A 27,292-nucleotide genomic window follows, 5' to 3' on the forward strand; every position below is an offset into this window, starting at 1 on the left:
GAGGAGAAGATGCCGGATTTCCAGTGAAGGGAGAGCCAGGGAAGAAGTAAGTAGCTGCAGATAGCAAGGTGTAATCTAGTAAATCCTCTGAATAACTTAATTAGATTTGATTCAGCAAAACACATGTCCAGCTTCTGCTGAACACCACTCAGTGTTGGGGAGGCAGGGGCTTTTATGAATTCTGCAGGAAACTGCTCTTGCAGAGATTAAAGGAATTGGGCAGAAGAGGTACTGAGATATTCCTGCTTTGATGAAGATTTTTAATTTAAAGGTGCCAGATTTGCTGATGCTGCCAGAGAATCAAAAGTATCATAAACTGGTAAGGGAAAGGGGCAAAGGGTTTCATTATGTGAAGCTGGGACGAGAGAGGAACCTGTAGCCCAGTCAGGCTTTGCCCATCTCTTTTCCTTCCCCACTCCCCACGCTGTGTGAACTTTGCACTTGATGCATAGGGAAAAAAGTAGAAACACCACTGAATTCAAGAGAGAATGCACTATTCTTTTATGTGGCACCAAAGATACAGGGCAATTTTGAATTCTGGGTTTTTTCCTGTTTAGGTTTTGCTGTCAGACTCCAGGTTGCTGTAACTCAGCAGAGGTCCATTTTGGAACCAGCTGGAAGTCTGGTGGGTGTAATTGCATTGCTGCCTGTACAATTCTTGACTTGCATCAAGGTGAAAAAGAGAGGCAAGTCCACTGCATTGCAAAAATTTTGGAAAGTGCTAGAGAAACAAAGATGTCTCTGTGAAAACTGAGGTTGTAGAAAGCCTCTCTGTTCACTTCTTGTTTTAAAGGGTAGCTTTCCCCACTTGTGCCAGACGATTTGGCTCTTCTTCATCCTTCTTGCTCCATAATGCTTGGATCAGCTTTTCAGTGGGCAGTGCTTTTTGTCGGGACTGTCAGGAGGTGATCTCCAGAGCAGGATGGATTTTCTGTCTTCCTTTGGCTATCTTGCTGGCTGGCTGTGTGCTTTTTGCCTCCTCTGCATTTTGTCTACTCATCTTTGTGTTTTACTCTGCCTTTTCGTATCTTTCCCAGTTCTAGGTCTTTCTGACTGTTTTTGGACAATCTTTTGTTTACTTTTTGCCAAGTTCCATTCTTTTAGCTGAGGATGTTCAGAAACTGGATCTGGTCCTCAGATATAGACAATCCAATTTATAATGGATGCCAAAAATACATTTTCATCATGACACTTTGAGGATGTTTATTTCAATTTACTTAAAATGTGCCTAGGTCAAATCCTGCATGTGTATACAAACTTCACAGCAAAAAGAGACGTGCCTCACCACTTAAGATTTCTTTGAGCAGGATTTGATCCTGCACAGACTTGCAGATTTCTGTTGAAGAGCTCATATCAGCTTGTGCTCATTTTAAATTTGTCTACTTATAAGCTTCTCATTATGATAGTATGTCAGCATCCCAAAGGCAGGTGGTTGGGTAAAAAACACTCTTAGCCCTGTTTGGAGTTAAATGACCTGCTGGTGGTCATTTAATGCCTGAGGTTCACAGCAGAGCTTGTAGCTGAGCTGTAGTTCTGAGAAGAGCTGGAGCTGGCAGTGTGAGCTGTGCTGGGCTGGCAGCCTGGTGTCTCAGCTGGGAACAGCAGCGAGCGTGCTGCACTCCCAGGATTTTATCAGCAGTGACGTGACCCCAGTCCCTGCTGCAGGCACTGCCACCCAGCCAGGGAAGTGAGATGTATGGCAAGAAGGGAAATACTCGGGCCTGTGAAAAATCTGTAGCTCAGGGGATGGCTCCAAGGCCAGAGCCCAAGGGCTGCAGTCCCAGCTCTTCCATTGCCAGCTGCTGTGTGAGTCCACAGAGCTTTGTGCTGCAACCTTGGGGTGCAGCCACAGCTCAGAGAGCTTACCCAAAGTCACTACAGGCAGAGCTGAAAGTATATGCCACACGTATTCAATGGCAACACGTAGCCGATCCCAGGATTTGAGAAGGAAAAGAGGAAATTCGGTGCTATTTTGGTCTCCTGTATCACCCACCCCAAGTCATTCTGTGCAGCCAGACCAGATAAAAGGTTTATGACTCTGCCTTTCTTCTCTATCAAGTACTTTGTGTCTTTGGAGTTCACATTCCTGGAGTTCGTTCGCCTCAGCAGACTCAAGTGACACTGTTGTTACCCGTGTGTCTGCAAGTATTTGATTTTCACTCAGGTTTTCCAAGAGGAGGAGGTGTTCCTCCAGTCATGGCAGTGTAGGTACAGATTCCTCTGCTGCTTGTTTTCTGCCGTTGTTGTACTCGGATTAGTTAGATGAGACTTCTGACATGGATCTTCAAGTGATATGTTCAAAGCCTGGGGAGAGGAAAGGGCTATGGCTATAAAATGAAAATAAATCCCCAGGAGTATGGGCTGAAATAACCTCATGACACATAACCTACTTGGTAACCTCTTAAGTGTGCAGTACTTTTGCATTTACAAAAGAGTTTTCATTTAAAAACAGGGTAAGTCAGGCTTCATCCATGGCAGATTTTTCCCCACACAGCAAGCTCCCAGCTGAGGCATATTTTGGGACTCTGTAAGCCTCGGGTTTCTAAACTAAGAGATGATACAAGAGGCCAAAAGGCACAATGTCATCTGCAAGAGAATTAAGATTTGGACTGTATGGGTGTATCTGACTCAAAGCTATTAACTTTTGGTGGTAATGATGTGTCATCTCAGTTATGATCTTCATTACAAAATTCTCCCTGTCTTTGCAGGGGTTTTCCCTGTCCTCTCCATCTGCTTTCATAGATGAATCTAGGAAGTTTTAAGAGGAAATAATTCGGTGATTTTATAGGAAAGCAGCAACTTTCCCCTACTGCCATCCTGCTACTCCCCATGGCTCCTGTTTTGCAGTCACTTCTCCCATTCCTCAGGATAATAAGCAGTTCTGAAGCAATGGGATGAACATCACCAGTTTCCCATGAAGTTTCTCACATCTGGGTGACTGCCTAGTCCAAAAGCTACGATCTCTCTTAAATGTTGCTGCGTTTTGGGGGGGCACAGTGATGGAGTTTGTGTGCAATTTCTGCAATCTTGTAAGGTTTAAGCCCACAAGTGCTCCAGCTGAGGCACGGGCAGACTCCCTCCCCCTTTTCACAGAGAACAACTGCTCTCCAAAGGCTCAGGAGCGACCGCTGGGTCTTCTGGCTGTCGCGAACAGAGTCAGACGCCGGCCAAAAGCCTGCAAGCTCATTTGGAGCAGCACACGGGCATTGCCTTGACGCACAGGTGATCGCATACGTCTCAGTTCTGTGGGAAGCAGCTCAAAACGCGGCTGGCAGAGCTGCAGAGCACCAGCTTCGGGAGCTGGCAGGCTGTTGGATGAAGTAAACTCCAAAGCTGAGAATTTGTCGTAGACATTTGCCTCTCTTCCCACATCTGCTCTTAAAGGGGCACTTTCAGCCTTCCCAGGACCTTGCTGGGACTCTCCGGCTCTCAGCTGAACTGCGTTCTCCTCGCCGCTCTAAGTGTGGAACGATTTAAGTCTTTACGCGGCCGTTGTCCCGCCCCGCTGGGGGAACCCCGGGCAAAGCACCGGGGCCCGCCGCAGACAAAGAAGGGCTCGCTGCGCGCTGTCCTTGCCCAAGGACGGCGGGCGGCCCCGGAGCGCCGTGCGCGCCCTGCCCGCCCGGGGATGCTCGGGGATGCCGGGGATGCCCGGGATGCTCGGGGATGCCGGGGATGCTCGGGGATGCTCGGGGCGCTCCGGCGGCTCCGGGCGCCGCGCAGCGCCCGCGGCGGGGGCGCGGGGCGGGGCGGGGGCTGCGCCCCGCGCGGGATTGGCGCGGGCCGCGTGATGCCACGTCCGGCGGGGGAAGCCCTGCCCGCCCGGAGCCGCCCCGCCGCCGCTCGGCGCGCAGGTGGAGCGGAGCCGGCACAGCCCAGCCCAGCCCGGCCCGGCCCCGCCGCGGGAGCAGCCCCGCAGCCCGCCCCGCGCCCCGCCCCGCCGCGCTCCGCCCGGCCCGGCGGCGCCGCAGCCGGCAGCATCGCGGCGGGACTGCCCGGGGATGCGGCCGCGCTAAGAACAAAAGCCCTCAGCGCGCTCTCGCTCCAGGGCTCTGAAGCGGCGCGGCCGAACTTGGATCTCTGCCCCCCTCGGCCGAGCCGCGGCGGCGTCCGGGGCCGAACTCGCCGTTGCCTTCCCCGCACGCCGCGGGCAGCCGGGCTCGCCCGCCGCCCTCGCCCGCCCGTCCCGCCGGGGCTGCCCGCGGAGGGGCCGCACCCGGCCGCCCCCGCGCCGCGGGACCTTGGCTTTGCCCTTCGCTCGGCAGGTGGCGGGGCCAGCGGAGAAGGATGCGTGTCTTCCCGTGGGGATTTTGGCTGCTGTGTGTCGCCTCCGCCCCGGCTCGCGGTGACAGCGGCAGCAAGGCGAGGAGCTGCGCCGAGGTCCGGCAGCTGTATGGAGCCAAGGGCTTCAGCCTCAGCGGCGTGCCCCAGGCCGAGATCTCCGGTGAGTGCCGCGGGGCGCCGGGGGCGCGGTGCCCGGGCCGGGGCCGCTGCCAGCCGGGAGATGCCCGGGCACGGCTGGGAGCCGCGGGCTGGGGAGCGCTCGCCGCCCCACGCTGGAGTTTGTCTCGGCTCGTGGGCGGCCAGAAGTCGGAGCGGGGAGGTTTCCCCGGAGCCGGGCTGCCCTGCCGCTCTCAGCGCCGCCGGCAGCCCTGCCCTGCCCGCAGAGGGGCTCTCCCCGGCGCTGGCGATGCGAACGGAGCTGCGAGGGGGGCTGGTCGCGCCAAGTGTTCAGCGGTGGTTCTTTCTTTTTTCTCATTGTCTCGTTGCTTCTGTGCTGAGTACAACTGAAACGGGTTTCAGGGTTTTGATTCGGAAATCGGAATAATCGGAGTGTAGTGGGTTTCGGTGTCAGAGGTGGAAAGCGCCACAAGGTTGTGAGAGAGGAATTGATCTATTTAAATCTTCTTCTGGATGGGAAGCAAACGTGTAAATGATATTGGCTACTTAATAAAAATGAAGCAGGAGTAAAATGACCGCGTCAAACGTGAAGTGCAGGGGAAACCTGTGTAACCTACGCTAGAGTGTGTCCTCTTGCTTTCATTCTGGCTTTAGATAAATCTTGGTTGATTTCCTCCTCTTTGTAGAAACAACTGAAATAGCAAGGAATATTCAAGGTCTGGTTTGTGTGGGTTTGGGTTTTTTTCTTTGAAGGCTTGGGGAAAATATGCTGAGGCATTGTAGGGTTTTCTAAAATTCTCATCAAAGTTTTGATACACCAACTTGTGACCCATATCCGAGAGCCTTCTCCTCACTTGTGGGAGCTTCCTCCTTCAGACAAAGCATAAAACATGCAGGCGTACGTGCCAGAGCCAACCCACAGGGACACCCCAGTAAAACTGCAGTTTGTACTGCACATCTAAGCTACACAATGCCTTATGCTGAATATTTCATCAGGTAATTTTTCAGAGAAACCAATTTGTTGTCTGACCAATGAAAGGAGAAGGCTGAACCATATACATCCCTCATAAATGCGAATAAATTAATGCCTTCTTTGTCAAGTTACAACTGAGAGTAAATTTCCAAAGTAAGACGAGCAGCCCTCAAAGTTAAACAGTGGGGAGTTTCAGAACCGTTTGAACATCACTATTAATGGCATAGCACTTCAGCTGAGCAAGAAAGCGGCTTTTTATGAGTTTGCATCTCATTATTGCAGATGTGAATACATTAGCTGTCGTGTTTCAAGTGGGAAGTTCTTGGAAGGCTGAATGTTTACAAACACGCTGGAGGTGGCTGCAGCACTGCGCACAGGGATAGTACTACGGGCAGCACCGAGGCTCGCAGCAGCTGCGGTTAAAAGGATCACGTATCGCAGGTCAGCTGCCAGTAAAACACCTTGTACCTGCAAATTGTTGAGGTTCCAGGAGTGTCAGGACACAGATTTCCAGGATGCAGGAGTTCTGTTTCCTGCTGTGCGTTGGTACGAGCATACACACTGGCAGTCACAAGCCACAGTGGTTAAAATTGGAGTATCAAACCGGAGTCTCTGGCTGTTACTGCAGACAGGGAAACTCTGTAGATAAATGCCATGAAAACTTGAGGAATACTGCATGGAAAGTAATGTGAAGAAGTGCTTGGAGGAAGAAGGTCCCACACATAGAGCCGCTGCTGCTACCATTAGCCCAGTGTTTCAGACAGCTGCCAGACTAGATGATTTTCATTGGTAATTACCTCCTGACCGATGCACATTCAGGAATGCATTTTTGTGTCAGTGTGTTACTTGCCCAGTGCAGTTAAAACATCAGTGAGCGTAGATATAACCTTAGAAACGTCCTGACAAAGCAGTGTTCTGTATCCTCTTTGCTTTTTAGCAGCTGTGCAGGTTAATGCAAAGGTTGGTGCCAGTTTTGCTTGTCTCCAAGAAGAGGCATCTCAAGAGCCTCCTTGCAGTATCCTTATGTGTACCAAGTACAGGACCATGCAGTTTATAATTCCACATTTGCTCGTTGTTTCAGGCTGGTTTCAGTGGCAGTGGTTCAGCTTGCTGTCACTTGAATGGAGCCTTCTCAGGTGACACCACTGACACCTGTGAATGCATCCCCAGGCATACAGCTGAGGAGGGGCAGGTGTCTTCTGCTGTGTCTCAAGTGAAGGGAGAGGAAAGGGTCTTAGGTTGCCAGGGCAAGTCAGATGAGATATTAGAAAGAAATGTTCACAGAAAGAGTAGCTGTGCATTAGGCTGAGCTGGTGGAATCACTCAGTGATGTGCATTAGGCTGAGCTGGTGTAATCACTCAGTGATGTGGATAAGGGGCTGTTATGGTGGTGCTGGGTTGATGACTGGATGAGATTATAGTGCAGGCTTCCAACTTTGGTGATTCTGTGGTTGGGCAGCTTTTGGATTAGTTAAGAGATGTTGATGAACTGAGATCAATGTTGTCTCCTATTGGACTATGCTGAAGTTTCCTGATGGTGGCCTTCTTCATGTTTTAAGAGCTGCCCCATGAATCATGTTTTTATTTTATTTCTGAGCTGCCTAGAGACAAAATCCCTTTCCATTGTCCCTCTCTAAGGAGACCTCGCTGTTCCTTCCCTCCACTGCTTGCCCTGAAGCAAAGGGGAACATTAATTTCTTAGCCCTATGACCCCAAAGTGGTGCTGACCTTGCTCCTGTCTGCCTGTGCCTGGCTCCAGGCACTGCTTGGGGTGTGTTGGTGTCACAGCAGCCCAGCCCCAGGAGCCAAACCCCACACTGCACCCCCAGAGCTGCCCTGCAGAAGGAGTTCAGTGAGCTCCCAGCACGCAGGCTCTGACTCAGACTGAGATTGGCTGTGTTTGTGTTGGGTTTAGAACACTCACTGCACGCTTTACACCTTCTAATCTGTATTCTTAGTTATGATTTAAGAGGATTATGAATAATCTAGTGTCTCCACAGCTCACCAGAAGGTAGTCCCTGCTTGTGGCTGCATGGATCAGCTGGAGAAGAGTCCCACAGTTATTAGCTGGCTAATAGATAAGCATCTGATGCAGGGATAGACTCTTGGCTTACCAGATTTCTCATGAACCACCTAGACAGGGTATCCTGGTTTTTTGCTAATGTTGTACAATGCCTTTAACATGTCTAAGCACTTTAAATGTGTCAGGTGCTGTTATTAAGTGTGTTTAGGGAGTACACAAGGTGTTATATCTCAGTACTTTGAAGTCAATGGCAAAATTCCCGAACACGATAGCAGTGTCTGCTCGTGTTAGCAATCCTGACAGACAGCTGTGCACCCAGAGTCTTGGGTGAAGATCTGCCTACCAGAAAGTTTCTAATGCTGGGGGTAAAGCCCCCTACTCCTTGAGTTTGGGAAAGTTACACCACTTGCTCCCATGGGATGTGCTACTAGCTCGATCGCAGCTTTCCTGCGTGTTGGGAGAGCGTTCCCACTCTCCTTTTTGATGACCCACACCCCCTTTCTCTGATTGCTACAAAATAAGGGAAACCTTATTGTAAGTTGGAGAGCTTCCAGTGTTTTCGTTTCCTCTCGAGTTTTCTGGAGGTGGCAGCTGTTCCTGCTGTCTCACATTCCTGCAGGATCCCACTGCGGGTCCCTGCTCTGGTGGTGAAGGGGAGGCATACCCTGCTCTAGGGTGCTTCTTAGTGCCCCTCTTAGGGACTGGTTACCTCAGGCTCACAGCATGGCTTGTGATAGAGTGAGCCCTCACCACCACGAAATACTGCCCTGTGAGGGGGGTATCCCGTTTTCTCTGACTTGTGGCAGTGTCTTGGGGTTACTGATGTTGGGTGGGTGACTGCTCCCCAGTATCTCGAGCACAGGTAGTTCCCTCATGGGCTGGAGAAGACCTAAGGGTTGTGATTTGATGTGAATGTGCTTGGCCCTTGTTCGCTGTTTGGTTTGAACTTCTGCTTTGGTTTGTTTATTCCTGAGACTAATCGTCTAGCCACTAGATGTGGCTTGTGTTAGGTTGATCTTGTTGACACGGGCAGTGGGTGCAGGGCAGCCAGAGAAGAGGAGGGTACAGAAAAAAGCCAGCTGGACTTTGCCAGGCTGCTCATCCAGTGACACGTCTCACACAGATCCTTCCCTGGCTCTGCAGCTGAAAGGAGTCAGAGCAACTGTTTTAACCTTTTAGTCCTTTTAGGCTATATAATTAGGTTTTATGATGAAAACATTGTCAAGTGTATGTGTTTGAGCCCTTTAGAGAAGTGTTATCTGAGTAGAGAACAGGTCTGGCAACCAGCTGGGACTTGATCAAGCTCTTGGAAGGGGGACTGGAACCCCATCTTGGAGGGTGTTTCAGCTGCTGGCACTTCCAAAGTGGGACAAGCATACATCTGTGGTGTGACACATAATCTGGGGCTCCTCCTTTCCCAAAGAAAGATCTGTACCCGTGACTAAAGGGGTGCTCCAGTGCTTTCTGGGGTGGTCACTCCATTTGGGCTGTATTTCCTCAGGGCAGAGGGATTTCTCAAGATCAACTCCACAGAGGACTCCCAGATGCAACAGCATCCCGTTAATGAGCCGAATTCCTTGGGGGCGGATGGGAGCGGCCTTTGCAGCCTGCAGCTTTAGAGGGGGAAACACGGGGAGCTGTGCCTTCTCCTCCAGCTGCGGGTGTCGCGGTGGGATGCCCGGGGAGGCGGCCGGGCGCTGCGCGGCCAGAGCGGGCTGGGATCCGCTGCGGGATCCGGGATCCGGGTTGGGATCTGCTGTGGGATCCGCTGTGGAATCCGGGATCCGGGCTGGGATATGCTGCAGCATCTGGGCTGGGATCTGGGCTGGGATCTGCTGCGGGATCCGGGCTGGGATCCGGGATCTGGGCTGGGATCTGCTGCGGGATCCGCTGCGGAATCCGGGATCCGGGCTGGGATCTGCTGCGGGATCCAGGCCGGGTTCCCGGGCTGGGATCCAGGATCCGGGCTGGGTTCCCGGGCTGGGATCTGGGCTGGGATCTGCTGCGAGATCCGGGCTGGGATCCGGGATCCAGGCTGGGATCCGGGCTGGGTTCCCGGGCTGGGATCCGCTGCAGGATCCGGGCTGGGATCCGATATCCGGGCCGGGATCCACTGCGGGATCCGGGCTGGGTTCCCGGGCTGGGATCCAGGCCGGGATCCAGGATGCGGGCCGGGATCCGGGATGCGGGCTGGGATCCAGGCTGGGATCCAGGCCGGGATCCGGGATGCGGGCCGGGATCCGGGATGCGGGCCGGGATCCAGGCTGGGATCCAGGCTGGGATCCGGGATGCGGGCCGGGATCCAGGCCGGGATCCGGGATGCGGGCCGGGATCTGGGATGCGGGCCGGGATCCAGGCTGGGATCCAGGCCGGGATCCGGGATGCGGGCCGGGATCCGGGATGCGGGCCGGGATCCGCTGCGGGATCCAGGCCGGGATCCGGGATGCGGGCCGGGATCCGGGATGCGGGCCGGGATCCGCTGCGGGATCCAGGCCGGGATCCGGGATCCGGGCCGGGATCTGGGATGCGGGCCGGGATCCAGGCTGGGATCCAGGCCGGGATCCGGGATGCGGGCCGGGATCCGGGATGCGGGCCGGGATCCGGGATGGGATCCAGGCCGGGATCCAGGCTGGGATGCGGGCCGGGATCCGGGATGCGGGCCGGGATCCGGGATGTGGGCCGGGATCCGGGATGCGGGCCGGGATCCGGGATGCGGGCCGGGATCCGGGATGCGGGCCGGGATCCGGGATGCGGGCCGGGATCGCGGATAAGGCGCTGCCCTCTAGCGGCGCGCCCGGCCCGGAGCCTCCTGCCGCTGCCCGGACGCTGCTGCCGGTATTTCTGAGGGAATCTGCTCCTCTGTCGCCGTGAGATGGATGACTAAGCTCTCCACCACGTAATTATCCTTATCAGCTGGGATAAAAAAACACCGCTATTTCAACAGCTTCTTTTGTTGGTGAAGCAAAAGCCTGCTATTTCATTTTCCAGGGAATTTGCGTGGATGTATAGCTGGAGCACCCACCAGCACCACTGTGGGAAGCTGCGGAGCTCGCCTCATCTCTCCTTTCCCTGCTCCTGCCCTGCAGGTGCCCCGTTCTGTTTAAGAACACGTGTCAGTCGGTGTCTGGGTTCTCCGGATGGGCTTGATAGGAGACGTGTGGTTTTTGGCAGCGATTGTAAAACAGTTGGTTTGATGTTCTATTGCTTTCAGTGCCATCGTCTCACATGGAGGGGACCAGATAGATGTATTCCTCTGGGTGTTTTCAATTATTAACTGTGCTTTGACTTAGCCAAAGGCAGGGTGGGAGCCGGTAACTTTGTTATCAAAAATGCGTATTTAAAGCCAGAGGTTTTCCCTTGCAGGTCACAACAACAGCTGAGAACAGAGCAGCAGAGGCCCTGGAGCACCTGCCCATGAGCAGCAGCTGAGCATAGGCTCTGTGCCCAGCCCACCAGTGCCCGCTGGGCTGGGGAGGGGGTTGAGGATCATCTATTTTTATTGCAGCATCAAATTGCATTAGGCACAGTACGGCAGGGGAAGGCAGGATGAAAGGATAGCTCCAGCCTCAGAGAGCTGTTGGTCTGAGCAATATCCTGGCCCTGCTGTCTGCAGTGGTCTGAGCACTGTGTGGCTGGGCAGTGCTGCAGTTCTGCTCCGTGGCAGCAGCTCGTGTGTTCCTCCCGTCTTGTGGAGCTCTGGATGTGAGGAGCAGGGTGGCTGGGGATGTGACTGACAGGTAGCACTGGCACAAGGAGAAGTTTTGTATTTGCTTCCAGCATTCAGCTGAGAATTTCAGGGGAAGACCAGGGAAATAGACATCTCAATTCTGTGGAAATCCACGGGCTTCCTTGGGGAAAGCAGCTTTAATTTCTGTTTGCTGCCCAGGTCCCTGCTGACTGCTACATGTTTCTGTATATTGGGTTTATTTCTTTGCCCCATGGGAGGCTGCTGTGTACAAGCAGCAGGCAGGTAGCCCCAGGGAGGGAATACTGTCAAAACAGCAGGCTGCTCGGGCACACAGCTGGCTCTGCTGGCTCTGCCCAGCTTCTGTGATAGGGTGGTGTTGCCTCCAGACAGGAGTGCTGCTTTCCCCCAAGCAGCTCCATAGGTGGTGAGTGCTCATGTTGCTCCTGCTCAGGAAGCTCTAAGAAAAGCCCCAGCAGAGAGTTGCCAGCAGCAAGGTGTCCTGTCTCATCGTGGTGGGGTGTCCCTGATGGAAGCACACCCAGCTCCACAGCAGCAGGGCTGGGCTCTGCCTGCCCTGGGCACAGCAGAGGGGCCTCTCCTGTCCCTGCCATGTCCTGCCCTGCAGAGGGCACAGAGCAAACCCAGAGTCACCTTCTTGGCTTTTCCGAGTGTTAGCTCAGAAAGGGGCTGGACGTGCTGATTGTGGTTGGGTGGCAGGAAAGTCAAGTGTTCTCCTTGTGGGAATCCAGAGCTACCCTCTGACTGCCCTGGCAGGCCTGGGACCCTGGCAGGGGTCAGGAACCCCCCTGGACAGAGCCCCCAGAGACACTGGCTGTGATCTCTGTCCATGGAAAAGAGTTTTCAACCTTACAGCATGAATTACCAGCTCTGAATGTTCGATATAAGTAATAATTAAGTGTGGCATGGGTGCAAAAGTAAAATTTTAGGATTCTAGATAAGGGGTCCAAAGGAGACAAGATGGAGGAAATTGGGTGTGCCTTGTCCTTTTTCTCCTCCTTCATGCCCTCCATGTTTCACTGTGGTGTTGGCATTTTTCTGTTGGTTCAGGCTGGGGACACACTGTCCAACGTAGGTGACAGATATTGGCACGTTCTTGTAAATCCAGCCCAGGGAGTTTCTGGTATTGAATGTTTGTAACATCCCACTGAGGGCAGAGCCCCACACGCTGCCCTGCAGGACAGAGCTGGGCAGGGCAGCAGAACATGTGAGAGATCAACAGAATAAACAACCTGGAAACCAGCACAGACCAATTATGGCTTCTGCTTTGGCAGCGGGGCTGACAGACAGAGACTTTCTACAATCTCGGGATCATCAATACCTCAGATTCCAACACTCCTCAGCTTTCATCTGCCCCTCCTGAACTGCTGCATAAATTGAGTCTTTCTGAAAATCCTAAATCACTCCTTTCTACCTCTGTAAGTTAAGCAAGAGTTGGCCCTTCTTTTTCAGTTTTCCTCCAAATATTGACTCCCAGGCACAGCTGTGAGAAGGAAGGAGAGGTGGGCAGCTGGTGGGCCAGACACGCCACCTGCATGGGTGGTGGTCTGGAGTAGGTTCATAACAATCCCTTCACCTTTAAATTTACCTGGGGAAAAGTGACACTTTTGTTTTGCTGTCTGTGTCCTGCTGATGGCTGTAAGGGTAACTCTGCCTCATGGAGAGAGACACAGGGAGGGCAGATCCTAAAGCTTGCAGGAACCCTCGCAGCAGTTGCCTGAAGGTTATTCCACTGTTTTGTAGTTTGTTTGTACAACACTGCTGTAGCTGCCATTGTGTTAGAAAATTTCCCCTCAGAGTTACAAAAAATAGATAAAATTTAAAACTCAATGAAAGCAGAAAATTTCCTCCATTCTCTGTTAGCTGTGAAGGACAGACTGCTCTCTCCTCTGATGTCTGTATACTCTGGCACTCTGTTACTCAGAATATGTTTTATCCCTGACAGGTGAAACCTGTCTTTAAGTAACATTTGATTCCCAGGGAATCGGGTTACCTACATTGCCAGATTGTTCTACAAAAAGTAATGAAGCTTTAGGCTGCAGACACTTAAAATTCTTGTCTGAACGTGACAGGGCTGTGAGCTTGGTAAGTCACTTCTGCCCGGTAATGTGTTTCTGTTTTACTTGGAATTCTTCAGATACAGAAAACTTTTCTTTCTTAAAGTTCAAATAAGCAGAGCGCTGTGACAGTTTTTCCCAATGCTCTTGCCTCTGAGTTTTAAAAAATACATTCATCACAACTGTGTTGCCTGTATAGAAATTATAAAACTAATTTGATTTTATGTGTCTTTCTGTATAGTGCAGCGTGAATCAGAGATACAGAATTACCCAGCTGTTACAGGCTCCTGTGCTAGCAACATGAGTAAAACCAGTTTTTCAATTGCCATGCACTCTTCTGAAGTATAAAAAAGAGAAGAAAACAAAAACACAAGTTTTGCTGTGGTTTTGGGGAGAAACGTGGTAGTACTTATGTAGACAGTCAATCTTTTATATTACTAAAATGCAAATACTCTATGACAAATAGTTTTGGCTTGCAAAAAAAAATTAGTATTTTATAGGACTGTAAAACTATCGTGTATAATTCAATTGGATGGGCATATTTCTAAAATATGAGTATTTTTAGAAATTCATAGTTTTAATTTTCACGCATAAATAAATCGTAATAAAAGCACTGTCAAAATTAGCATCAATTTGACATTTTAAAAAACACTGACATAAAAAGGCTACTCCAGTCTCTTCTGCTGTCGGTGGACGTTGTTGCACGGAGGTTTGCATTGTGTAATTGATCCTGGAGCGAGTGCCAAGGCAGCAGACGTTTGTGTAGGGCTGTGTCCCAGAGCTCTGTTCCTCCCTGGATGAGCTGCGTGGTGCCAATCGGGTGCTGCCATCGCCGCCTGCGCCTGGCACCAGGGACGTCTGCTCCTAGTCCCCATCTGGATGCAAAGTTTCACCATGGAGCTGGAAAAGCCGCTTCACTTTTCTTGTTTCAGCAGTTTCCTCTGCCATAAACGCTAAATTGGAATGAGGGAGCTTGAGTAACCCATGGGAAGTTTGGTTTATTAAACTCTAGTCCCTAAATGTGAGAGCAGTGGTCTTCTCCCCCGATGCAGTTGCTGGCTGTGCACAGCTGCACGACTTTAAAACAGTTGTAGAACCAGCTTAGATTTTTACAAACATCTGTTTGGCTTTGTGACAGAATACCAAACAGCCCCTGCAAAAGAACCCCTCTCTGTCTCTCCCCCGTTGCATTTGCGGGAGGTCTCGGAGAGGCTTCCATGAGGGAGGAGGAGGAGGCTGGTATTTTTATTAGAGAGGCTCTCAAGGCCAAAGCGTAGCTAAGGGACTCATGTGCTGTGAATTTGAAGAAGGGCTGCACAATAGTGGGAACCCATGGGTGGGAATCCCGAGGCCTGTGCCCCATCCTGTCCGATGGCACTGGGGTGTGGCAGTGCCCCAGCTGCTGGTGTCTTGAGGGATCGGTGTGGAGGAGACCTGGGGAGGCCAGAGGAGTGTTCCAGTTTGCTTTTTGCGAGTGGTGGGCTTGGCAGTGCTGGGTTAATGGCTGGGCTCGATGATCTTAGAGATCCTTTCCAACCTGAACAATTCTGTGCCCTGAACACAAACTCCTGCAGGTGGCTGCACGCTGAGCTCGTGAGGGGTGAGTGCTAGCTGGACGTGTGCCCAGTGCCCACAGACACACCTCTCATGCAGGCAAAGTCCTCTTTGGGGCACGATGTGATCCATGGGTTTCCATGTAGCACGTACCTTTGCTTGGTGTGGCTTTAAAGGTATCCCTAGATGGAGGAATGGCTCATCCCAAAGCTGGGACTCCACTGCCCTGCTTTCACAGTTGGTATAAAAGTGCCATTGGCATCCAGAGCTTGCCTCTGCCACCCAGCTGGTTTGTCCCACCTGGACAGCAGCACGGGGGACAGCTTGTTTTGCCATATCCACGTGTCCTGCACCGTTCAGCTGTGGGATCCCTGCAACCCCAAATGTCTCTGTGCCAAGCCTTTTGTATCAGGATAGCTGAGTGGGCTGACCGTGCTGCTCCTTAGGGCAATGCATTCAGGGAAAACCTAATCCAAATGTTGATAGCACTTCTGCAGAACTAATTAAAAGGAAAGTTTTATTGGTAAATCTTCACAGGTGCCAGCAGATATAAATAAGCAAAGCTTAAGCTGTGACTTTATTCTTAAAATAAACAGAGAGCAAACACCTTTTGACAGGGGGCACATTTTACTTGTAAACCAGGGGGGAAAGACACTGTGTTGAAATGCAGTATCACTTCTCCCACTATCCTGGATCAGCTGTCTGGGAGCTTGAGTTTTGGTTTAATTAGTAACACTGCTGCTACTGTTTGTGTTGCACTGAAGACATCTCCTGTCACGGTCGTAAATGAAATATTTTTCACTGTTAGCAAAACACTGTTGGACAGGTTTTAGGACTGAAATTCCTGAATGTATCTGCTGATGTATGTGTGTGTCCAGCAGCATGGTGTCTTGTGTTATCCTGCTGTCGCTGATATATTTTGAGCACTTTACATCACTCTGGCTGACCTGGCTATCCTTTTTGCCAGCTACAGAAAAAGACTTGTGAAATGTCTCTTTGCAGGGCTCTTTATGGGAGCAGTGGTTGCTCTGGGAGCCCGGTGTGCCTGCATATGCTGAGACCCTTGGAACAGCAAACATCCACAAGTGATGTGCTAAAATAATGTTCCTGTGTTATTCTGTAAACTGGAGGCTGCAGGATTTGTGTAGTGTAGATTGAATAAAAATACAACAACTGATAAAAGAAAATTAGGTATTTGCATCCTTTATTTGAAAAATGGTGTGAAGTGCCTTACAGTCTTGTGTTTGGTGGCTTTGGGGCTGCATCTGAGCATGATGCCCATTTCAGGGTACCTGTCTAGGAAAGGTATGGCTGCAGTGGAGCTGCTCTGGAACAACCACCAAGCCGCTGGTGGGGGCTGCAATGTGCCCAAGGGGTAGCTCTGAGTGCTGGGCAGGTTCAGCAAGTGAAGTCCAGCAGAAAGAGGGCTAGAGGACATCCCATTGCTGCCTGCAACTACTCAGTGTGTGGGAACAGAGGAGACAAGCTGGACTTGGTGCATGGCAGCAGGATAGGACGTGGTGGACACAGCTGAAATAAACGTCTGAGTCCCAACAAGAAATTCCATCTCAAGCGTTCAATCCCGACCCTGGCAGAAAAGAAGCAAAAAAAGTCTTTCCATATATGAAATTCTCATTTCATACATGGAAAAACTTTTTAAACCTGAGTTAAAAAACATAGGCTTGAGTTTGGACACAGGCACAGGAGTCCAAAGAAGTGTTGTGATTTCCATCTCCATCCTTGAAGATACTCAAGGGTTCGTGTGGGCCAGGCCCTGGAGCATCTGCTCTAGTTTGTCCTTTTGAAGGAGGCCTTGGACTCGATGGCTGCAGAAGACCTGTAGGCTTCAATTATTGTGCGATTCTGTGCAAGTGCTGTAATTGTGCCAGATCAGGTGTAGGCAGAGGGCTTTTGTTAATGATGATCTTCTGAGGAGGGAGGGATGAAAGAAAATCCTTCCAGTACTGCCATGTAACATTAGCAAATTTTGAATTTATTTATTAGCTTATGAAATATGACATCTAGTGAAATCAAAGAGGAGCAACAGCATTCTCCTACATGAGTAAAAACCTGTGCTGGTACTCCAGAGATAGTTAAATTTTCTGCTCTGGCACATGTGTCTGGCATGACCTTGGGCAAGTTGCTTAATCTGTCTGTGTCTCCAATCCCCATCTGTTCATTACTGTCTTTAAATTACAATACCTTGTTTTAGTAATTTGTCTTTGAATTACAAAGTCTTGGAGTACAGATTCTCACTATGTCTCTGAATTTTGCTGTACAGTACTTAGCACAATGGGACCATAAATCTTCATCAGTCCTGTGATACATGAATAATAAACAGTAACGGCATCATTTTGGGCCACATTCCGCCTCTGATCTCATGATGCATAGAGACAGGAGGGTTTTGTTGATTAAAATGCTGTTCTGTTCAGCCTAACGAAGATACATGGGCCTTCCTGAACAGATTTTTACAAGCCTGTTGTTGGCTTTTTGGTTTGTTGCAGTTTTATTCTGTTTCATCATTACTCATTGATTGCAGGTATCTAAAAAATTTGCTTGGCAGATCAGGGAATAATAAATTCCTTTAATCTGTGTTTCTTTCAGTTTAATTATTGTTAACTCATTACTTTGTGTTTAGTTCAATGGATAATGAACTCCGTTCACTGTGTGGTGAAACAGAGTTGGACTACAGAGACAGAACTGGCTTCTCTGGTTCTTTTGAAGATACAAACCAAAATTGCAGAGTCACTGAGTGTTTAACTCCAGGCTGGATTGAAGGTTACCAGCAGGCACACTGTGGTTGCATTTGCAGGGCTCCATGTAGGTTGGCATTATTCCGCTTGGTTCTGTGTCTGGCACTGCCTTACGTTTGTCGCTTTATTTTTAGACAGTTAAGAAACTGGTAACTACAATGTAGGCAGCTATTTCAGTCTTGATTATAAGACACTGTCTAATAAATCATATGCAGTACAATCCTAATTACTGCAGACAGACTTTACATTTGTGACTGTGGTAATACTGTGTTGGACTACTTCCTGCAGAGTTTAGCACTGTGTTCAGACCTTCCCACTTTGGCTGCAGCTGGGGGAATAAATCCTTCATTCTCTCGAGGGTGCTGTGGTCTCAGTGCCATGCCACTGAGCATCTGGGTTCTTTTAGGGCATATCCCATTTCTCTCGTTTCTTCATCCTGAGATTCTGGCCATGTTCTGTGAGCTGCACGCAGCTGGCCACGGCTGCAGGCTGTGCCAGCAGCACACGGGAGGGCACTGCTGGTGCTGAGGGCTCTGTCCCCATGTCCCCAGCCCCGGGGTGCACACGGGGGCCAAGGCCACCCCTGTGGCTTTGCTGTCACATCAGCAGCTCAGTTCAGCCCCAAAACCAGCACACATCTAGCACAAACTGAAATACACCCATGTGGGTTTTAGCAGTTATGGATCTTACGTGTTCCTCCTGAGGCTGGGCAGCAGGATTTGGGGGACACTGATGCACCAGGGAGGGGAGCAGAGCATGTGGAGTCCCTTCAGGCATCCCCCTCTGCTGTGCAGCCATTCCCAGCTAGTCCACAGCAATCAGAATAAAAATACTACCAAGGCTTTCCCCTCACCACCAAGGCTGGGTCTCTGGAGCAGAGCATGAAGCCTGCAAACACAGCTGCCCTGGTAGAAACATAACTTTCCTATCATCAGCTAAAATGAAATAAGGAAAATAGTGATTTTGGTGAGATCCATGCTGAATGGCTTCTGAGGGTTTGGCAACGTGTCATGGAAAGCTTGAGTATGGCTATATGTCAAAGATCACTGTTGAAATGTTTATTTTGGGCTTGCTGCTGTATTCTGTTCAGTCATCAGGAGAAGACAGTTTCTAACATTCACACTGTCTGACCATTTCCCACACACATTTAATGCAATAACTTTCTTGCACAGTTAACAGGGAGACAAAACTTGAGAGTCCCAGATGACTAAATTGCTACTCTGGAGATATTTTTCCTCTCCTGGGGAAGGAGTTGTTTTTTGCAGTGTCCCCCACAAAAGCCCTTTAATACAAATGACATTACTCACATTTGCAGAAAGAGAAAATGGCACTTGCCAAATCTGCAAATCACAGTTGTGTTTCTGTCAGCTTTGGCAGCTACATGGCTTCTGGTAACGCTAATGAAGGCAATGTGCTTTTAATTTAAAATCCTCCCTGCAGAAAAAAAAAAAAAAGTAGCTGGCAGTTGAGGGATTCGGCGGTGTCTTTGTGTGAAACTTCTCTTTCTTTATTTTCTATGGCTTGCTTTAGCCAAGGAGAAACTGTTAATTAAAAAATATTCCTAATGTAGCCAAATATGCAGGAATGTACTTATGCAACAACTACCTGCACCAGTTCTGCAGTAAATCACTCCTTTGTTTTCATTTGATGAGCAATTCTAATTAACCAAATAAAAATACTGCTTACCTTGCACTTAACTCAGCATATTTGCTGCTTCTCGGATGATTGAGGGGCCCGGGATGGATGGGGCCTGGTTTTGTTTGGATGACTTTTGGATTCAGCACGGCCAAGGTGGTCAGATGACAAAAGGAGAGGATAACCCTGCCTGGGGAGCAGTTCCTGCAGGGTGGGAGCACCCAAGGGTGCAGGCTGCCCAAGAGGCTTGCCCTGGCTCTGTGCCTCCTGCAGGAGAGAGGAGGGGAGAGGACAGCATTGCTCTGACCACGTTTAAATGCAGTTTCTTTGAAGGCATTTTTCCTTAGTTCATAAAGCACTGGACCAAGGAATGGATCCAGTCCACATCACTTGGTGCTTTGCAGAGCAGTGGAAAGTCTGTGCTTGGAGAGGAGTGTGAGGAACATGCCTGTGTGTTGAACATGTTCAGTGGTGGTGATGTGGTCCTGCAGCAGAAGCATCCAGAAATGATCCAGGTGTGTTGTGGTCCCTTGCTTCAGCCCTTGGTCCTGCCCTGGAGCCTTTGCAGCAGTCCAGAGGAGCTGCAGGCAGGAGCTGCACCCTGGTATTTTGCTGTTTTTGTAGAGCTTAGGATGTCTCTGGAGCTGTAGAATGAGAAGGTTGGGCAGGAGATACAGAAGGCTCCTGACAAGTGTAAAAGTGATCTAACAGCCTGGTCAACAACTGGGGTGCTCCAAGTGCAGCACAAGTCCCATTTGATGGAGCACCATCAGCTGCAACCAGTCTCCCACATCTGGGAGCAATGGAATTTTTTTTTTTTTATTTAAAAAGAGAAAATTTTCTCTAGCTTTAGAAAAAACCAAGGTTAAATCTACTGTTGAGTTGTCTTGAATTTGTCTATAACTAGGGTAAGTATTTATATTGTCAAATGATGAAAGTATTTTACGCTTTATTGGATTGTAGTAACTTCTTCAGCACTGCATTTCATCTGTGCAGGAGGGAGGCGTTTGGCTGGGTTTGCAAATATATCACAATGATTTGAAACTTGTTCCTTTTTTCATCACAAATGAAAAATGGCCAAAGTTGTTGGGCCTGTAGCTTACTGCCCTTTCACACGAACACTTGTTTTGGAAGGGCTGGGGAGCTGATGGAGGCACTGATACACCCTGAAGCAGAGACTGCTGCCCCTGGCTGTGACAGCAGGAGTTATTGTAAGGCAGTAGCTGGAGCTGATGCCTTGTGCAGGCTGCCCTAGAACAGAGACTGGGCAGAGCTAAGGAATAAAGCAGGGATTTATTAGAAGGCCTCCATGGATCCACCTTGGGCAGCACCAGAGCCCAGCCAGGGCTGCACCCAAGATGACCCAAAATGGTCACAAAATGCACGAGCGCTCCCGGGGTCTCTCACTTTGATCACTTCTGCTCCATTTGCACCTTGGAGTTCATTGTCCAATTCCAGCTTTAGCCCATGAAGTCCCATCCTGCTTGTTTTTCTCTCTCCAGCCCACGTTGTTTGTGCTCTTGGGCCTGAGATTTGGATCATTTGTCCTTGGTGCCCAGCTGGAGAAGGAATTGTTTTGTCTCTCTGCTCTGTACAGAGGGCTCACCATCCCCTGATATGAAACCCAGACCCACACACTAAAGCAGCACAGAATGTGAAAAATGTAAAAGCTAAAACCTGAGGCATCAGAGCTATATTTTACTTCCCAAAGTCTGGGTGTTCAGCAGGAGTCGTGACCGCCCCGTCAGGGCTGGTGTAGCAGCAGCTGGTGCAGGAGCTCCACCAGGTCTTCACAGAGCTGAGAGGTTGGGCACAGCCTCTCAGGGCTCCACAAAGAGTGGTTTGCTTGACAGAACTGACTCCCTGCTCCCATCTGCTTTAAGGCTGTACCCCAGGGACAAAAATCTGGCCTCATTGCTTCCTCCCAGGGGATTTATCTTGGAACTTTGAAACCTAACCTCCTGCTCCATGCCTAAATTTAAATCCAGAGTTTCTGACTGAAGATGGAACCATATGTCAGGGAAGCACTGGGGCCCAGCCGTCCCCTGTATATTTATAATCTGCTGTTGCTCTGGGAGTTTGCTGTAGAAACAGGAGCAAGAAGAGGGCCCAGCTTGGCAGGAGGGGTTTATGTGATGTGCAGCCTGAGTGCTGCCCTGTTAGGGGCATGTGAGGAGCCCCGTGCTTGGCAAATGAGCACTGGGAGGGGTGCAAGGATGCTTGGTGTCTAATCCAGAGGTCACCTGAGGTAATCCAAAAGCACTGTGGGAGTGCCATGGTCATGTTTCCAGAAGCAGCCATGGTCTTGGAGCCTTGCTGCACAAAGGAAGTCGCTTGAACAAAATGCTCACCAGCCCAGCACAGCCTTCTGGAGACTGCAGGCCAGCTGCATCTTCCCCAGTGACCCTGGGGAGGGAGCAAGGGGTCTAACAGATGGAGAAGATATATTCTTGTGATTAGTGGGTGATGGGCTCCTCCTAAGCTGAGAAGGTCTGTTCTTTTAATTAATTAGCTGGGTAATATGTTTGTGCAATGGCATGCCTAACTAATGTGCAGTTTCTATGAATACACATACCAATGGTAGTAATGGGTGCAGATGGCTGTAATCACCCAGGTTGGTTTCTGCAATAATCACACATGCAACACATCAAGTTGGCATAAAAATGACATGTATTGGGTGATTTGTTTCCCTCCCCCATTGCATGTGGAGTTGCTTATGTGGCCCTGGTCTGTACACCCAGCTTCCCTGGGCTCGCTGCTGGCCTGACCCACCCAGCTGAGGCAAGGCTTTAGGTTTTGCTGTGTGCAAAAGCAACTTGGGCAAGGTGATGACAACTCCAAGTCAGGTTTCCTCTGCAGTGACCTCCACCCTGTGGAAGCTTTGGACAGTGTTTTTTCCTGATGATGGTGCAGAAGCAGGCCTCCAGAGCTTCTGAGCACTTCAAGTGCCATATGTGTGTCTGCTTGGCCTCCTCAGGCAGCTGGTTCTTGCTCTGACAGCCAGGAGTGCTGTGTGAGGGGCCTGGGTGCTCTGCAGGAAGGTCAGAAATGTCTGACAGGGCTGGCACAGGACACATTTAGGAGCAGAGTGTGGCTGTGCCACCTTTCTGAAATCTGTCACTTTGAACTCCCAAACACCCTCAGCTTCTCCAGAGTGGGTATCAGGGGTACATCCCTGCCCAGTCCTTCATAGACCTTCTGTCCATGAATATTGCCTAATCTCTTTTTAAACATGCTGGATAAGTTCTGCCCCACAAAGTCCCATGGCAGCAAGCTCTGTAAGCTCCTCTCCCACTATATAAAATATGACTTTTCCCTCTTTTAAACTAGCAAAGCCCTTGAACTTGCACAGCTGTTCTTCACTTGAATGAATCTGTAAAATGGCTTTCTTTAATAAGCCTAATACCGAGGAGGAGCTGCATTCAAAAGACAATTGAAGATTTGGGGAAGTGATTGCATCTTCTTTTCTATAAGGGCTGTGTGGAGTGAGGGGACAATATCAGATAGCTGTAGTGTGGTGCAGCTTGAGAAGGGAAATTGAGCTGCTTGAAATGACTTGGGGACCTAAAGATCTTGGCTAGCAGCAGCAGTGGGTGCTGCCAAAACCTCTTTTTGCATCCTGGCTGAGTAGTGCTTACTGGAATTGGATGATGGACTCCCTTTGAGCCAAGAGACTGAGGAGCTACTAATCCATGAGGCTGAGCTCTTGCTTAGGGAAGGGCAAAGACAGTTTAGGGCAAGTCCACATCAGAACACAGCATTTCTGAGATTGCTGAGCCCTGCTCCAGGTATAAGCTCCGAGCACCATCTGCTCTGGGGTTGTTCAGCATGGGGCAGGAGCTGGGAGAGCTGCTGCCACTCCTGCAGCCTGGATCCAGAGGGAAGCACCTGGGGAGTCTTTGCCTCTTTTCTGCCAGGGTTGGGATTAAATGTGTGAGATGGAATTTCTTGTTGGGACTCAAATGTTTATTATCTATTATCTATGTCACAGTCTCAAAAACTGTCAGTTCTGCAGCACTTCACTCTAACAAACTGAAAATGGAGCTGTATCTCTCTCTCTACAAGGCCTTTTAAGGATAAACTGTCCCATTAAGAAGTGGCACCTAAATTATTTTTACTTTTAACTCAATAGCCAACCACTCGTGCCTGAAATGTGGACTTTTTTATCCAATTACACAAAACCACCCAAACCCATGGAGAAGAAGGTGAAGAAGAAGGTGAAGAAGAAGGACCAGCTCTGCCTTGAAACCTCTGTCTTGCTTTATATATATTACTGTATTCTAAACCCTTAAACTCTTAAATTTTCCACGTGATATTACACACTTCTATTCAAACTCCACACCCACAATCCCAGTGCTATCACTCAATTTTGGAAGCCTTTTCCATGGCCTCAGGTCAATGCAGTGTTCTCCTGCGGGTCAGTGCCCGTCAGCACAGAAAGCCTGAAATTCTCAGCATCCAGGGTTCCAAGAAGCACCCACAAGGAAAAACTGCTGGCTGCTGCCCTTCATCCCTGAGCATCTCTGGGGATGGGTGGGGGTGTGTGTGTACCTGTCTCACACTGCTCTGGGCAGCAGGCTCTGGGAGAATGGAAGACCTGTGGATAATTCATGTGTCTGCAGTTCTTTGTGGAGTGCCATTAATCTTTGCATCAGGAGGCCGCTGCTTTGTCTCCCAGCACTAAACCTTGAAGGCTCATGATGGCAGTTAAAAAGCTGGGGGTACAAAGGGAAGTTTAAAGAGCCTTGTAAGAGAAATTTGTGTCAGGGAGTGAATAATCGGGAGGCTCTGTGCAGTGTAAGGGAGAGCCAAGCTCAGGCTGATGGCTCTAACGTAGTCAGTAGTGCAGAAAAGAGCTGTAAGTACTTCCAAATCCTATGGCCATCCTTTTCTTTCTGCAGCAGAAAACACCTCTCTTGTGATCAGGGCTTTTTTGTTTTTCTCTTAGCAGGTATTGGGCCCTGTTAAATATTTATTTTTCAACTAACGTTTTCCCGCTTTGGTTCATTTGTTTTGGGACACTATTTCTCAGTTTTTTAAAGCTTGTTTTGTTAGGCTGCTAGGTAAAGCCTTCCTTTTATGACAGCCTTTTTACTGGTTCTTTAAAGCTTTTCTTTGATGTGAGCTCAGAAACACAGATCTTACTCTTTTATCGCTTTCCTCTGTCAGTTTAAAACCAGTTATGAGCACCACAAACTATTAAAAACAATCTAAGCTAACCTCCCAAGTGACAGATGCTCTGGGCCTAGCTCTTCTTTTCAGGCATGTGTATAGGGCAGACTTTAGTTTTGGGGCAGCAAGAAAGGATGCTGCTTGGTAAAGAAACAGGATTGTGGAGGCTCAAAAAATTGTTTTGGAAAATTCACGTGGAAAAAGGCAGAGCAGTGGGATATCCTGATGGGTTTAATATACCAATAAACTCACTGTCCATGTGGTCTTGCCTGTCCTGATCTTCTTGCCTGTCCTGAAAATTAGTGTTTTCTACACTAATTTAATTGAGCCTTTGTTGATAATTGAGTTACCTGAATTCATTCCTTCTTCAGCAAGAAGGAATATTGGCCTGACATGGGGAGTATGGAGCCGGAGAGGACAGCTGGGTCATGGCTTAAGTCCTCTCATACCTCATGCAGCCTCATGAAACAACTCCCTGTGTCCCCAGGTATCTGAGGTGCTGCAAAAGCCAGTAATAAGGGGAAGTCAAGCAGAGCAAAAGCATCACTGGGGTCCCAGTGCATGGTAGAAAAAGAACTGTAAAGAACTCCCCAAGCTTTTTGTAGTTCTCCATGAGAGAGCAACTTTAGGGTTCTCTGAGCAGCCCATCTCTGCTACCCCATGAGGCAGAAGGCTCAGTTGGTGCAAACTAAGTGATGTTTTATCACTTGTCTTGTGCAGTAATGGTGCTGCTGCTGGTTTTTTGCAAGTAATACCACCCTGGAGGGAGGTGTGTGCTGGCAGCCCCTGATCCTGCACACCAGGAGCATCCCTGGGCATCTCCTGGTGCTTCCACCTGCTCCAGCCTTTGGCTCCTCACTGTAATCCACCCAGGAAACCTGCAGTGAGCCTTGGTTCTGTAAGAGCCAGGTGAGAGCAGGAGAATTGAGGAATTCCTGGGCTGAACCTCAGTAAAATTGCCATCTCTTTGCAGACTTCTGTCCCTCAGAAGTGGCCGTGGCTGCCAGGTCCTGGTAATGAGAACTGGTAGAAACATCTTGGAGTGGAGCACTCCAAGAAGGCCAAGCACAGCACTGGCAAAAGGAAACCAGCTGTTAAAACTGCTAGGAGAAAAGCTGGATACCTCCTTAAGAATCTTCTCACTTCTGCAGCCAGCTCTGACATGGCAGTGCAAAGCACTGGTTGTACACACAAAAGAAGGAAGCCACCATCACCTGCTGCTAATAAGGTGAAACTGTTTAAAAATGCCTTACTTTTGCCTCTTACAACACTGCCATAATTTATATTAAAAAATAACATTTTTCTGATCTGTAACCATTCCCAAACAAATATGATTTTTTTCTTGCTGTACAATCACCTGGCGTTGCTCAGAGGTCCCTGATGTGCTGGGAAATCTGTGTTTCTCTGGTTCACTGCTCAGAGGTGCCACTGTAGCTGTGAACAGCAGCAGCTGGGCAGAACTTGGCTGGTTCAGGGCTCTGACAGGCCAAGATAGTGTCTTTTGACTCTATCAGATTGAGTTTCCCAGATCCAGACTTTCAGTAAGGGGGGTTGGTAACTTTGCCCTCAGAAGATCTGCCAAGCTCTTTTGCTCTTGCCTTTTTGGTCTGAATTAACCATTTTCTTATGGGCAATTTCCTCATCTTCCTTTTGCACAGCTGCCTGACAGTCCTTCAGACATCTGCAAAAGCTGGAATTGTTTGTTTGCAGTAATGCAGGCATTTGAGCTACCAAATCCCACAGAGCCCTTTATCTTTTTTAGCAGCTGGGGGATGCTTTGTGAGGCCTGTGCCATGCCCTGGTGGAGACAGCATTTATTGGTGGTTTGCCTGCTCTGCCTTCTCCCTGCTTGGTTGCTTGGGCAGGTTTTGCAGAGCAGCTGCAGGAGGAAGGGGCAGTCCCAGCAGCATTGCTGGCTGAGGCTGCAGGGCTGGAGCCCTCCACGTTGCCCTCTCAGCCGCTGGTGGACATGGGCAGCTGCTGTTGTCTCAGCATGGGTTTTGCTTTGTTTTGTTTTAATCTGTCCACTTCATTATGTGCCTGAATTAGAGGGTTAGAGCTCTCTTTGAAGATCCAACTGTGTTTTTGCAGCCTTATGGGAGTACTTCTGGACGTGTGTCCCTTGGCTTCTGAATGTTTTTCATTATAAAGTCACACCAGATTGGGAAGTGAGGTGTTTGCATGGTTTTTCTCCCTCCTCCCTTGCATTTAGCTGAACATCAGGGTATCTGGCACTTGGTGCATCTGAGGGCTTCTCTATAATTCATGCAGGAGAGCTCTCTACCTTGTCCAGCCTGAGAGTTAACAACAGGACCTTTCACAAAATGCTGCTGGGATGCAACCTGTCCTAGGTCCTACCCCTCCTGAAGCTCTCAGGGCTTGTGTGTCACCACTGCAGCCTTTGCTTTCATTTGGTTTCTGTAAACACCAGCCTCCTGCAAAGGAACCAGAAGTCAAGACAAATTGGAGCTGCTTCCCAGGTTGCAGGGCTTTCCAAAGCAGCCATCTGGCTGGGCTCCTCTCCTTTCAGCACCATTTGGTAAAGCCCCACGAGGGCTGTCCGTGGTGTGCAGGCACAGTCTGTAAAGACCTTTCTTCAGGATTGACAGGGTGAAAATCTGACTTGTCACACACAGGGGTCGGGGTGCTGAGGTTTATTGAGCTTAGTCGTGAGGAAAGGACATGCACTAGTGGCTCTGGGGCTGGAAATCTCTGCAGCAGAGATGCAGCCAGGGTTTCTGACTTCCCTGAGCAGAGCACAACCTCAGTCTTCGTGCTGCTGTTGCATCCTCCATCAGCCAGCAAGGCTCAGGCCAGCCAGGAGCCTCAGTGCTCACAACAAAAGGGGAGAAGCAGTTTGGCTGAAGCCTCAGGGCTTCTCAGTTGGCCAAGGAGCAGCTGCCAACACACAAAGGATTTTAAGAGTAGGATTTTCAAAGCCACCTGTGTTGACTGAACTGCTTCCATTAAAGCTTCTCTTACAGCTAAACCACTGGGCTGGGAACAAGTGCTTTTGCA

The 27,292-nt window shown here is 49.7% G+C and overlaps 1 protein-coding gene across 1 annotated transcript in view; it reads left to right on the forward strand.

Annotated features, from left to right (window-relative positions):
• The first annotated feature begins 4,004 nt into the window (after positions 1–4,004).
• The window catches only part of GPC1 (glypican 1), a 200,934-nt gene continuing 177,646 nt past the window's right edge, over positions 4,005–27,292 (forward strand). Inside the window, exon 1 of the mRNA XM_021555775.3 lies at positions 4,005–4,444. Coding sequence (XP_021411450.3) covers positions 4,288–4,444 — 157 coding nt within the window. The 5' untranslated portion in view covers positions 4,005–4,287. The remainder of the gene's footprint in view (positions 4,445–27,292) is intronic.

Source organism: Lonchura striata, chromosome 9 (genome assembly GCF_050655825.1).
Source record: "Lonchura striata isolate lonStrDom1 chromosome 9, ASM5065582v1, whole genome shotgun sequence".
Lineage (NCBI taxonomy): Eukaryota > Metazoa > Chordata > Aves > Passeriformes > Estrildidae > Lonchura > Lonchura striata.